Raw genomic sequence first — 14,721 nt, 5'->3', positions numbered from 1 at the left:
TTAGTTACAACAAAAAACATTTTTTTGTAAGCCCAGTTTACATGTATCAATATACTGACAAGGATAAAACTCGATGCTCATTTACTTTTTGAACCTTCTAATGTGCTCTGGTCAGAGCTGTCATTATTACCCAATGACAATGGCACTTCGAATCACGTGGTTCCGTCTACACATGCTATAAGCACACGCTGTTGTTTTTGTTGCTGCTGATGCTTTTATAGTCACTGCTTTTGTCAAACTTTCTGGTGTTTCAGCTACAATATTGTGGTCATTAGTATTTTTGTTTTCAAATTTTGCTAACTTGTCTTTTTTTTTTAAAAAAAATTGTCCAGGGATATTCTATCATGCCACATTGAGAAACATTCGTACAAAAAAACATTACGAAGGATTCTGTATGGTTTGGTATGGGAAGAGGTCCATGGGGGAGGGGGTGACACCAGCCCAAGTGACACCACTGGCCTCACTAATGGGTTATTGAAAGAGTGATCTGCTGATTTTCTGGGAATCACTGAATCCTACATTAATAGGCGAGTGTGATCAAGTTTTTCCAGAACTGAAGGAATGCACAAGAAATTATCTCTAATCGGGTGAATAAATGGGGGTTTCAGAGACAGATTATCTATCTGAGTGATGTATTGGTAAGAGTGGAACTGTGAGGCAGGTCCTGTGAGTCAGCTGTTCTAATGGAGAAAAACCCCGAGCTAAAATCACAGATGTGAATAAAGATGCACTCAATGGGTCAGGCAGTGGCCATGACAGAAGTGGTTAGGTCATGTTTCAAGTTGGGACCATTTATTGAGACATAATTTTTTTTTAAATCTCGATCTTCTTCCTAATAATAGCGAATAATCAATTCAAACCAATAACCTTAATTGCGTCTCGATGAAAGGTCTCGACCCCGAGACATCGATGGGCCATGTCTCTCCGTTGGACACTGCCTGACCCACTGAGTTCCTCCCCTCCTTCTTGACATTTCCTCGAGAGCCCAGCACTGTAGCTTTGGGTTTTTTTTAAAATAAATAAATCGCAGCTGGGAGTTTGGAGAGGTGGCCAATTCTGACGCAGGTGGAGGGAAAGTCCACATGATTGAAAGTTGGAGAATTCAGTATCGAGACCTGGCTCAACATTGTGATTTTTATGATGTGCAGTGATGATTGGTTACCTCCATGAGTTCTGTGTCAAGATGTCACCTTTGAGCTCTCTCACTGGATGGTGTTGGAGCACATCTGAACACAGAGTTGAAATTATTACCACACAGCGCAGCAGGGAGTTTCTGAAGCATTGTTAGCCACCTGCGATTGTCACACAGCATTGTTGTGCTTCTCCAGACGTTACACAACCTCTCCATCAACACATTATATTGTACCACCATTCTGCTATGCTAGGCTCAAGTTATGGAGCAGGCAGTTTCCACTTGGCTAAGGGGATCCCTCATTGACAGCACGGAACTTTGTCATTGCCTGATATTGATCTTTCAATGCTCGTACTTAATTTTAGGCACGAAAATTGTCTCATGGGACTCCTTAATTCCCACACAAAAACAGAAAATGCTGGAAACTCTTAACAGATCAGGCAGCATCTGTGGGAAGGAAACCGGATTTTCACGTTACTGCTGCCCATCCAAAATAATAAAAGGAACTGAAGAGCCATTCTTATAGTTGTTACAGGCTCTCCCCGACATCAATACAGCACCCAAATGAAGTAAAATTTAGCTGTGCCAAGCACATAATTCATGGTGTCACTAATGTTTAATTCCCTCAACCACAGGCTTGTCAACCGAACTGGATTTAAAACCAGGGCCATGAGGATTCTCACGTTAACCAACTGGCTCTCAAGAAAGATTTCAAGGGAATTCTGCAGCAGTTTGAATTTTACAGTAGGGCACCAACTCTTATACTTGTCCGTTGAGAAGCATTACCTGTCAACAGAAGAAGATTCGTGGAACACTTCATCCTCTCCGCCTTCTGACCCCTCTTCTCCCCTCCCTGGACTCCCATTCGACATGGACAGTCCTGGAGAAGAGGGCTCGTCCACCTGAGCTTCGCCTTCACCCATTGAGCAGGGGTGGTGCAGACTCTGACATTTGTCTGGACTGACCACGTTGAACTCAGCCATGACTTCGTCCAGGTTGGTTTCCTGGTAGCATCTGACTGGCACTGCATCTAGGTCTGTCTCCGAGTATCTGGTTGTTCTGGGTTCATCTCCTGGTTTGCAATCCATGGAATTCCCATTTGGCAATGGTGATCCCTTCGAACCATTGTGTTGCTCCACCAAGCTGTGACCAAGAGGATTCCAAGCCTCAGAGGGACCAAAGGTGGCCTGTTCCTTCTGCAACGCTTTGTCATTCTCAATGGTGTGAGATGTTGCTAACAACTGCTGGATTCCAGATTCAGCTGTAAAGGGATGACAGAGTGTTAGATACTGCAGCATCTGCCTCCTTCAAGAGGTAGGGTGGCCACATTTAAACCCTCCAATGTGTAGTAGAACTTTGTTCAGAGTTTGACACTGGACACACAAGACTATGGATGGTAAGGTCTGAAGCAACAAACAACCTGATGGAGAAACTCAGCAGGTCAAGCAGCATCTGTTTGGGGTAGAAGGAATGGTTGGTCTTTTGGGTCAAAGTCCCTCATTGAGGTACGATGGCAATAAGCTCTTTTTCAAAGGCACTTGCATGAAGAGAGTGAGCCAATGTGAGATCACATCACAGAGGAAGTTTTCATTGCATTTGCTTGTGTTATTCACGTGCCACCACCAAGCAGTATTTAGATAAGGAATAGATTTGCATATGTGCAGAGATGTACAGTATGGAAACAAGCCCTTCAGCCCATTAAGTCCATACTGTAAACACTGGTCTCACACTTTCATCAGCTCTACCCAGATTCTGCCACTCGCCCACACCATGACAGTGATTTAACTTTTAAATTTGGACATATAGCACTGTTACAGGCCCTTTTGGCCCACGAGCCCATGCCACCCAATTGACTTACAACTCCCCCCTCCCCCATACATTTCAAACAGTGGGAGGAAACTCACGCACACACGGGGAAAGCATACAAACTCCTTACAGGATTCGAACCCCGGTCCTGATCACTGGCGCTGTAACAGCGTTGCACTAACTTCCACTCTAACCATGCCAGTTAACGCCACGCTGTTACAGCACCAGGATCCCAGGTTCGAATTTGACCCTGTCTGTAAGGACTTTGTACATTCTCACTGTGTCTGTATGGGTTTCCTCTGGGGCTCCGGTTTCCTCCTACCCTTCAAAACGTACAGGAAGGGGTGTGGTCATTGATTTGGGCGGCACGGGCTGGTGGGCCAGAAGGACCTGCTACTGTGCTGTATGTCTGAATTTAAAGTTTTATATCAGAAAGTGGGAAATGCACAAGTGACTCTTGTAATGTAAAACAGTTCATCAGTTCAACCAAACTGTCAGATGCCATTTCTCCAGCAGAGGGCAAATGTGGGCAAAATAATGGTTTGGCTCTGGTGATCACAGTTCAGTGCTAATCTCCAGTGCTCATCTCCAGTGCTCTCAGTGTGGAGTTTGCCTGCCCTCCCCACGACTGCATGGGCTTTCTTCTGCTGGTCCAGTTTCCTCTCATCTGGATTTGTGGATTGATAGGCCACTGTAATTTGTCCCTGGTGTGTTGGTGATTGGGAGTATCTGGATTCATAGAGTTGTACAGCAGGAAAACATGCCCTTCAGCGTAACCTGCCCATATCGACCAAAAATGCCCCACCCACACCTGACTTATTTGGCCCATATCCGTCCAAACCTATCCATGTAAACACACAATGCTGGAGAAACTCAGCGTACTTGACATAGCAAAGGTAAAGATACATAACTAACGTTTTTTGGCTTGGGGCCTTCATCAAGGTATTTGTAACTTGATGAAGGCCCCAAGCCCAGAATGTTGATTATTCATCTTTACCTTTGCTATGTCAAGTACACGGAGTTTCTCCAGCATTGTGTGTTTACTTTAATCACTTTTGTGTTTTGATCTATCCCTTCCATGTATCCTTCTAAGTATTTCTTAAATGTTGCTGGAAATGCACAGGGCACAGCTTACAGGGAAAATTATCAGCATCTTTCAGCTACTCCCATCGGGAAAGAGATACTAAAGTATCACCACCAGAACCTCCAGACTGAGAAACAGCTTCTTTCCATGGTCAGTGAGAATGGTGAACAACAAATGAACTGCTTGTACAAACCTTCTGAGACTCTGCTATTTATTTAACAAATAATACATTTTAATATCTGTGTATACGCACTGTGTTTGTGTATTATTTGTGTGCTTTAGTCTGGATATGTTTTACACTGAACACCAGAGAACGCTGTTTCATTGGGTTGTACTTGAACAATCGGATGATGAATGGGATCACTCTGAGCCAGCAGAGACTCAGTGGGCTAAATGGCTTCATTCTAGGTCTTGAAATAACATGGAAATTGGTTCAAGATGGGTCAATAATAGCTTAGCTATTTGTTGTGACTCTATGCGACGAGGAGCATCTTTCAAACATGTACAAGACAGGCTTACCTTGAACCTCTGATGCCTGCGGCTCTGATGTCCCATAGAAGAATTCACGCCTGGCTTTAGCGATCTTCTGCGCCCGCTCGGAATGTTCTCTGACCCAAGTGCAAGAGTAGGTCTAAAAAAAACATGTTCATCATTCAGCAAGGTGCAATATCGCCTCTGCGGAGAACAAGTGACGCACACAAGCTTAAGGACAGGCATCAAAGGAAGATGGGGAGTAGAATTGTGTTCTCTCAAACTTCACTGAAAATGGGATGATAAAGGGAGTGGCATACAGCACAGTAACAGGCCCTTTCGGCCCACAAGCCCAATTACACCCAATTGACCTACAACCACGGTACATTTTAAAGGGTGGGTGGAAACATGAGCACCTGGATGAAACCCACGCAGACACGAGAAGACCATCCAAAAACTCCTTACAGACAGCACCAGATTCAAACCATTACACTCAAGAAATGGGAATAGAATTGGAAATTCCAGAACTTCACTGAAAGCAAGGAAAAAAAAGCATGGCAAAAGGCTTGACGAGGAGGAGTTGATTGAAATGGGGATGGAAGAAATACTGATTTAGGGAGTGTCTTGTCCTGACAGAGAATAACACCTTCCTGAAGATATTCAAAGCAATTTCCCTCTTATTCCTCATCTCTTCCATTTTGGTCACCCTGAGCTGGAGATCCACTTCACGTCCACGTGTCAAGTGTGGCTCCACGGACAACATTCCTGACTCTTGGTGGGTTCAAATTTTGTCCCAGAGACTTCAACCAAACGTGTGTGTTGATGTCCCAGGGAAGGAATGCCGTGCACTGTTGGAAGGCAGGTACACGTCAAGAAAGCCCATGCTCTTTCTTGAAAGGACAGGATACACATCTGGGTATCACAGGCAATACGTCCTTCATTCAAGAATTCTAAGATGGGTGTCAGAGGGACCTTGCTGGGCACTACTGGCTCCAGTGTTTCCTAAATTATATGGATGTGGATTCCAGAAATCCACCCGAGAATCTGGAATACTTGAAAACTCTCATTTTTTGACAGCATAAGCGTCACAAATGCACAGGGGCAAAAAGCGACCATGCAGAAGTCACGGAAATGCAAGGAAAAAAAAAATTGCTGTGCTATCCAGGCCAGTTAACCTATCCTTGAGTACAACTAGCAATGCAAAGCAAAACCAAAGAGCCGAGTACAAAAAAATGGGTTCCATTAAAACAGTGCAGCATCCATTTTATAGCCTGATAACCATGGGAGTAGGACAGATGCAGATGTGTGGGGGCTTGGGTGAGTTTCAAGGGGAAGCAGGAAACATTGTTTGGTGAACCAGATATCAAGACATTGGGATTCCAAAATTGAATAGTGGATCATCAGAACTTTACTGCCCTGTGTTCACTTCATGCTCTGTGTCTATGTTGGTAAATGATGAGAGTGCCAATCCTCTGCTCGAGAGGTCATTTCAGGAGAATCCACAAATAGATCCCTAATATCGCCCGGAACTCAATGCAAGGCCTAAATATAGCATTTGATCCAACTTGATAAGTTTATGAGGTTGTTCCCCATTTTAAGAAAATAGAACAAAGAGTCAGTCCCTCACTGAGTCTGGCGGTGACTTAAGAAAGCAGCCTCAGTCCTCAAGGACCCCTCCCCCCCATCATCCAAACCATACCCTTTTCACTCTGCCACCATCTGGGAGGTGGTACAGGAGCCTAAAGAAGAGCACTCCATGGCACAAGGACAGATTCTTCCCCTCTGCCATCAGATTCCTGAATGAACCACTTTTTATTGTATTTATTTATTTTGTAAGGTGGTTTATATAAATGTTTGCACTGTGTGATGCCGCCACAAAACAATGGATTTCGTGGCATGCTCTCAACAATAAATTCGGATTCTGAACCTGCCTTTCAATCCATTCACGGGTGTCTGCCCCAGGCCGCATCTCCTCTTGTTTGAGTTTATGGTCCCTTCAAGGGAGTGGAAGTTGGTCAGAGCCACCTGCTTCTGCCTGGGGTGCAAGCGTGGAACCTTACTGGCCTGCTTCACTTCATGATTTGGGACAACACAATTACAGCGACCCATGTTAGAGTGCAGCACTGTCTGTAACGAGTTTATATGCTCTCCCCATGTCTTCATGGGTTCCCCCCACCTTTCAAAACATACAAAGGGTTTTAATTTTTGTTTAATTTTACGTATACTGCACGGTAACAGGCCTTTTCGGGCCACGAGCCCGAGCTGCCCAATTACACCCAATTAACCTACATGCCTCAGAACATTTTTGAATGGTGGGACGAAACCGGAGCACGCAGAGGAAACCCAGGCAGACACGGGGAGAGCGTACAAACTCCTGACAGACAATGTTAGTTTCAAACCACCTTCCTGGTTGCTGGCACTAATTGCTTTGCACTAAATGCTGTACTAACTGTAGGCTAATTGGGGGAATTTTGGAGGCATGGGCTGGAAGGGCCTGTTACCATGCCCTACATCTAAATATCTAAAATTTGACAATGCAAAGAGCACAGAATGCAGTTGACTGGATGGAGCGGTGGTGAGTGCTTCATGAATTTGTTCATTTATTTTTATGGTCAGGCAAGATATCTAGAATCTCCATGGGGAAAAAATGAGCTGGGATTATAAATTGGTAGGGTTAAAACCTCCTGATTTTCAGAAATATTATTGAGCTGCACAGACTGGATTTGTTGCTTCCTTTTCTTCAAAAAAAAATCAGATGGCCTGTGTTACAATTAATTTGTGCATGGTTGGAGAAGAGATGGCAGAAGAATTTGTATATAAATGGGACTCTAAATTAATCAGGAGAAAAACAAATGATCCTCTATTGAAGCATGTATTTTTTGTCTGGGACAAGATCAAACAATTTATGTCACTAACAGAGGGATAATCCTTAAAGCCGCCTTTATTTCAAAATAATTTAATACCCATGACTTTCGAGAAAATTATTTCAAACTCTTGGTACTTAAATGGCATTGGATCGTTACAATTAACAGAAGCAATTCATGTCTTTTGAGAAGTTAAAAAAAATAAATACAATTTGACGAATAGAACATTCTTCCACTGTCTCCAATTATGACCCTTTTTAAGGGACAAGTTGAGATCATTATTGACGTGGAGGTTCTCATTCGAAAGTAGAATGCAACGAAATTTATTTCTACTATGTATTTTGTGCCCCAAGACTAAAGCCCAGAATTGGGTTACATAGATCTTGGGAGAAATGGGAATCAGGTTTGGACATTTTCATTCATCAACAATGGTGGTCAAATTTATGCTTAGATAGTACGACAGCTCTTATTAATTCAAGATATATTTCAACTTTTTTTTTACATCAACTAGACATCACACCTCAAAAGTTACATAATAGTAAATCTGAAATCTCAAATCTGTGTTTTAGGTGTGGCAAAGATATTGGTATTTTTATGCAATCTACCTGGTTATGCATGAAATTAAGACCTTTTTGGATAAATTTGGGGGGAAACATGAACGAAAATGATGGGGGTGGACTTCTCTCTTGATCCGCAGTTGTTCCTTTTGGCCGTCATGAATGTTAACTTCCCAAAAAAGTACATCCAAATTTATTAAAATCATTTTGGCAATAGCGAGGAAATGTCGAGCGTTAACGTGGAAATCCAATTCCTCTTACAAATTGATTGTTGGAATATGGAAATGCCAAGTTGGATACCCCTGGAGAAAATTACTTAATCTTATAATGAATATAACCTTTTCATATTTATATGGCAGCCTTATTTGAACTATTTTAATGCCTGGATAGTTTTTTTCTATTTATTATATATTTAATTTTCATCCCTTGTTAGTAATTTAATATTTTTATTTCTTTTTGATTGTATTAAATGTTGATGCCAGCTCGTTCCCATTTTCTCTTCTCCCCCCCTCTGTCTACTGTTTCTTTTCCTTTCCCTTAAGGTACAGGCGGGCTATTTCGAGGCTTAATGTGCATTTTAAGGATATAATTTTTTGGTATATTTGTAAATATTCCTATATACATATATTCAATGAGTCCTTTATGCATGTGTGTATATATTTTTTTAAAAATTCTTTGAGACAAAGACTCAAGATAGTGTAAAGTAAGAAATCCGCACGTTAGAAAATATCTCAACCAATCAAGGCAAGCAGGTAATCCCATCCCCTCTGCCTCGTGTACTGTTTGCTGCTGGTATATCATGGACACTCTGCTCCGCCAGTCAAAGAATACAACAGAGTTAGAGAGAAGGTGATCAGCAGTCTTCCCCAGGGTAAGAAAGAGCACAGGTTTAAGGTGTGAGGTTAGAAATCTTTACTAATTTCCCCACCCCCCCCCCCTCACACAGAGGGGTTTGGGCATCTGAAATGATCTGCCAGAGTAATTGGTAGAGGCGGATACAATTATAACATCCAAAAGACATTTGTACATGTACCTGGATAGGAACTGGTCAGGTGGATATTGGTTAAAAACACACCAAAATGGTGGAGGAACTCAGGGAACGCCAAGGATGAAGGGCTCAGGACTAAAATGTAAGCGATGTATCTTTAGCTCCTCTGGACACTGCGAGACCAGCTGAGTTCCTCCAGCATTTTGGTGTGTTTTTAAATCAATATCCATCTGACCATTTCCTATCCAGGTACATGTCAAAATGTGTTTTAGATGTTATAATTGTACCCACCTCTACCAATTACTCTCGACTTTTGGCCCAAGTGCAAGAAAGTGGGATCAGCTCAGATGGGCAACTTGGTTGGCCTGGACAAGGGAAGTGGGACCAGCTCAGATGGACAACTTGACAAGCATGGACAAGTGGGGCTGAAGGGCCTGTTTCTGTGCTACATTGTTCTGTCTACCTGACTCTAACAGAATGAAAAATTGAAGTAGTGCACACCCGCATTGCATGCCATGTTGACAGAGCACTCAGCACTTGTATGGTTAACCCAGCAAACAGACAACAATGTAAAGCAATGTGCAAGTGAAGGCAGAAATTCAGGAAAAGAGTGGCCTTGCACAGCCTTGAAGGAAACTCCAAATACTGCAGATGCACAAACTCAGATTAAATAAAAGAAAATGGTAGAAACACTCAGCAGGAAAAGCAGCTATCGTGGAAAGAAAAACGTCACTGTTTCAGATCCAGAACCCTCCATTGGAATAGAAATAGACAGGAAACAGATCAAAAATGTGGCAGTGACAAAAGTATGGAATAAAAGGAAATATCTCAGATAGGTGAGACTATCGTGATAGGTTAGGTCTGTGTAAAATGTTGTGAGGAAAGCTGTGAAAGATCCCCTTCAAAGTAGAATGTACAAAATAACTGAGCCAAAATTATAGCAGGCATGAGTGGCTCTAAAAAAAATGGTTCTGATTGAAATGGAATGGAATCTACTGATATTCATTCATTCCTGAATTTAGGTGGGCTGTTATGTCCAAGATGGCAAATACCTCAACTTAGCCTGCCTCAGGGGTTATATTATTTATTAATTCACACCAGGAATTATTGTCTACTTTTGAACTGGACAGTTTGCCGAGTCATTTCAGAGCACAGTCCCACCAGATCGAGAACCTTTACCTGTGGAAGCTTTCTGTGAACCTATTTGTCTCTTTCATTTTTAAAATTACTTTTTAAAAAATTTAGACATATAGCACAGTAACAGGCCATTTTGGCCCACGAGCCCATGCCACCCAATTGACCTACAACCCCCAGGACGTTTCGAATAGCATGAAATAAAACTGGATTTATCCATGTTTTAAATGTGGTATTGAGGAAGGTACCTTTTTTGCACTCTATATGGATGTGTCTAAAAGTAGGAACATTTTGGGTAAAAGTAGGAGAATTATTGGAACAAATTACTTATACTGTATACTTGCAAAATCATGATTTATTTTAGTTAGGGAATGCTGAAGGGACTACACCTAAATTAGTTATTTCACCTGCTCAATGGAAATTTGTGAAAATAGTATTGGCAATGGCAAGAAAATGTATTGCAGTTACCTGGAAATCAGACTCTTACTTGGGAATAGATAGACTGCATGTGGAAATACAAAATCCGCCTCTTTGGAAAAAATTACCTACAGTTTAAGGAATAAATAGAATACTTTTCTGCAAATATGGAGCTTATACATATGCAAGATTGGTAATGTGGGTTAGTCTTTCCATGCCATCCCCCATGACCTCGCCAGGTATTATAAATGATACTTGATAGTTCATCCTCTGTGCTCTCTGACCTGCCTTAATACAATCCATTACTTCTAGGACTAATTTTTTTTTAACTATTTCTTTCTTGAGTATGCTATGATATGTTTTTAATAGGTATAAGGAATTATTGATTTGTTTTCTTGGGGTTTAGTTTTAAGGGCAGGGAGTATACTATGGTTTTGTTGTCAGTAAGAACCTGTATTAAAATGATGGATGTATATGGATTATATACACACGTATGCAAACTTTAAAATGAAGTATTTAAAAAATAAAAGAAGGTCACATGGTGGCTGAGACGGTGAATATTTTGGAGAAGACAGACTGCGGAGTCTGGAATCTTGAGCAAAGATATGGTAGAAGGATTCAGTAGGTCAGGCAGCATCCATGGATGGAAATGGTCTGCCAGTGGGTGTGACAGTTAGCGTAGCGGCCAGCGCTACGCTGTTACAACACCAGCCAGTGAGCTATGAATTTGGCACTATCTGAAAGGAGTTCGTATGTTCTTCCTGGCTCTATGTGGGTTTTTCTTGAATGCCCCTGCTTCCTCTCACTGTTCAAAAACATACCTGGGGTTGCAGGTCAATGGGGCTCATGGGCTGAAAGGGCCCGTTTCTGTGCTGTAAATCTTGATATATGATATGATTTTAATGTTTCAGGACAGGACCTTGTATTAAGACTAAAGTGAACTGGGGCAGATATTACTCTCCCTTTTTAGATATGCATCCCCTTTCCACATTTGGCTCGATAGACTCAAACTGTTGACTGTCCACTTATACCGCTGAATGCTGTCAGGCCCACTGAGTTGCTCCAGCAATTCTTTGTTTGCTGGTGAATACATTGGATCAGTCTGAATCAATTTGTAGGAGGATGGAATGAGTGGTGAATGCACTGTTTGTGGTCAGAACCAAAGAGCCTTCAGCTAGTGGAAGTGTTCTTCTCTCCTATCTCTCTATAGAACCCTTTGCTACTGTCCACCCAGAACATCATCTCCAGGTCAGTAGGCCAATCAATTCAGCACTGCACTCCCCATGCATGTTTAAACTCATTTCCATTGTGGTTTGACAAGTTCTATCCATTATTTGAAGTGTTCAACAACATCTCTCAGGCTCTGATGAGGATTAAAGATAAATGATGGCACTATGAGGCTCTGGACAACAGAGATTTGGCTTCCTGAACACTTTTGGGTTTATTTTATGGATCTTGGGCTGCTGATCACAAATCACCTTAAAATTTTCCTATCATGTAGTGTTTATTAGAAATAACCTATTTTTGGGATTTCCTGTTATATTTAAGTCTGGTTCAAGGATACAAAAAACAGGAAATGCAACATTTCATTGAAAATGTATTTTCTACATTCACACTTGGACTTGTTCCCTGCCGATCTTGGTGCAGTCAGTTACGCACATGGTGAAAGGTTTCACCAGAACATTGCAAGCATGGTTAAGCAGTATCTGGGCAATTGGAATCCATCAATGCTGGCCGACTATTGTTGGCCCCTGACACAAGAGGCATCAGATGCTGAGTATAAATGAAAATTAGTGGCAAAACATTTTTAGGTCAAACTATCGCAATGTGTCAACGTCATTATGCAATTAAACAGGCTAAATTCAATAAAAGTTAATTTAATGTTTCTCCAACTTCCTACGTGATACGGAGAGTGTGAAATTATGTTCACTTTCAAGTTGTCCATCATAATCCCCAACATTTTTTTCACAAAGCACACCTTTGAAAAAATTTGTTGTCCTGTGTAATCAGTGATAAAACAGCACAAATCAAATCCATTCATCCAGCCTCTTACGGGCAACCAACCCAATTACCATAACCCAGGAGAATCAGTCAATATAGTTTGAATATTTGTATTTTAATTGTCAAGACTTAAACAAATAGTTGCAATCAAAGAAGGTACCTGTTTGTAGCCACGACTGTTGGGACTCTCTCTTCCAATTAACAGCTCTGAACTATGACTGAATACAAAACTATTATTGCTACATGTTTCATTGAAAGTGGATGCAGTCATTGGATTTGTTCCCAGGTCCAGATTCCTGGTCATTGTTGGCTTTGAAGTTAACACATGGTCCATTTTGTTCCCATTTTGGAAGCTAATGCAGGAATCTTGAGCATCAGGACACGTTGGGCTTTCATGACCAACAAAGTGAACCAAGCCTTGGTTTGAACCCATTCCATCAGAAGGTCTGCCAGAAGTTCCCAGGGTCACTGTGTCTATACTTCCCATTGGAGGCAGTTTTGTTATAAAACCTGACAACACTTTGTGTGTAGGCAATGGACTTTGATGTCCAGCTGACGAGAATTGTGCTGTGGAAAAAGGTCTTGCTTCTTGAGGAACCACTGATGAAGTCAAAGGATTAACAATGGTCTTCACTTTCACTTTTTCAATGTAGCTGAAAGTAACCACTGAGCTTCTACCTTGAGCATTGATGGCCGCCTTCTTTGTGGTTCTCTCCAAGGTAAAAGGGCAGAAGGAATGTGTCCGGGTGCCCACAGGGGAAGTAGGAGCAGTGGACCTGCCTGGGGTGCTGGGTGTCCTTTCCCAAAAGGGATTGGTTTGTGACTGCGTGCGGACAAGCGAGGAAATGTCTCCACCGGGCAAGCCCAAGAAGTCGATCCTGGTGTCAGGTGGCAAGCTGCGTCTCTGCATACAGGATCTGGGGATCAAGGGACTGGCCAAGAGTTGGCACGGCGATTGGACAACAGCATCACACTGAGCTGCGTTCAGCTTACCACGCCCTGGCGAGTCAGAAGCTGTCATGATGCAGTTCCTGGCGGGACCAGTTCTCAGCTCCATGTAGAAAGTCATGACTTTAGTCTCCTGTGCCATGCAACGTGGATCCGACCTGATCACCAGTAAAAGGCAGGCAGTGGGAGCCACTGGACCACAATCACCTTCCTGCCTTCAGGTTCATCGGCTCCCCAACCTGGAAATTCCAAGAAGTGGATCAGTGAAGAACATTGTCAACGTGTTCACGAGCAGGCAACTGATAACTGTGTTACACTCAAATCCAGCCAATCTCAACGGGGGCCTGACAGCATCCCTGGGGGCCACTGCACTTTTAAGTAAAAAAACCTCATTTTCTTTTCACCCCGTAACAGATACTTTTGATATTTTTATCTAGTCAGTAGGAGAGAAGTATGGAAGAAACAAAAATGTGACTGCTTCACAGGGAAAGGGACCCATAAATGAGTCCTAAGGGAGGCATAACTGAAAAATTGCTGAGAATGGCTGCTCTAAACCTTCATGGGTCAGTTGAAATAGAACATTTGACAAATTGAGTCAAGATTGAGCCAAACACAACAGCTCAAAATGACAATGATGACATTTTGGACCCTCATTGGACAATGAGATTTTTTTCCACTCAGCCTACCATTGAAGAACTGAGTGAACATTAGAGACACACATGAGCTCTCTCATGTGCTCTCACACACACACACACACACACACACACACACACACCCCACCCCATGCTCACTCAGATTAACAATGACAAACCCAGGGTTTAACATGAAAAACACATATGGATCAACATGATTTGTAGACAGACACATAGACGATACAGAGATAATATGACATTCACATACATATAAATTCTCCAATTAAGGTAAACCTTGGGTCTTGAATCCCATTTTCTGTTGTATCTGGCTGCCAGATCTGCACAAAATAGCTGCCCTGTTTCCTACAACCGTGACTGTACCAAAGAGTTGGTGATGTCCAGAAGATTCCTATGGGTTGTTACACCACTTCACCTGATCGAGTGGAGTTCATTCTTATTTCACTTTATTGTCCTGTAAATTCATCTCTATTTTAATAAAATCACACAGAATATGCTAAACTTTAAGTTCCTCTGAGGAGGATGAAAAATATTGAGGAGAGATCACTGTTTGGGCTTAAGATTCACTTCCAAGACAAAAGCCATGAGGTGGGGAGCTTGTCCATGCAGTACCTCTTGCCTTTAGCCTGTGTACAACTTTGCTTTTTGTGCTGCCTGGCTAGAGAACTG

General features: G+C 42.2%; 1 protein-coding gene across 1 annotated transcript in view; it reads right to left on the bottom strand.

Annotated features, from left to right (window-relative positions):
• LOC138736266 (PH and SEC7 domain-containing protein 1-like) overlaps positions 1-14,721 on the bottom strand; it is a 165,283-nt gene that overhangs the window by 99,244 nt on the left and 51,318 nt on the right. Inside the window, exons 3-5 of the mRNA XM_069885488.1 lie at positions 12,615-13,641; positions 4,542-4,653; positions 1,919-2,393 (exon numbers count right to left, since the gene is read on the bottom strand). Coding sequence (XP_069741589.1) covers positions 1,919-2,393; positions 4,542-4,653; positions 12,615-13,544 — 1,517 coding nt within the window. The 5' untranslated portion in view covers positions 13,545-13,641. The remainder of the gene's footprint in view (positions 1-1,918; positions 2,394-4,541; positions 4,654-12,614; positions 13,642-14,721) is intronic.

This window comes from Narcine bancroftii, chromosome 6 (genome assembly GCF_036971445.1).
Source record: "Narcine bancroftii isolate sNarBan1 chromosome 6, sNarBan1.hap1, whole genome shotgun sequence".
In the NCBI taxonomy this organism is placed as follows: Eukaryota; Metazoa; Chordata; class Chondrichthyes; order Torpediniformes; family Narcinidae; genus Narcine; species Narcine bancroftii.
Note: the sequence above shows the minus strand (reverse complement) of the source record. Positions and strands in the feature narration are given on the sequence as shown.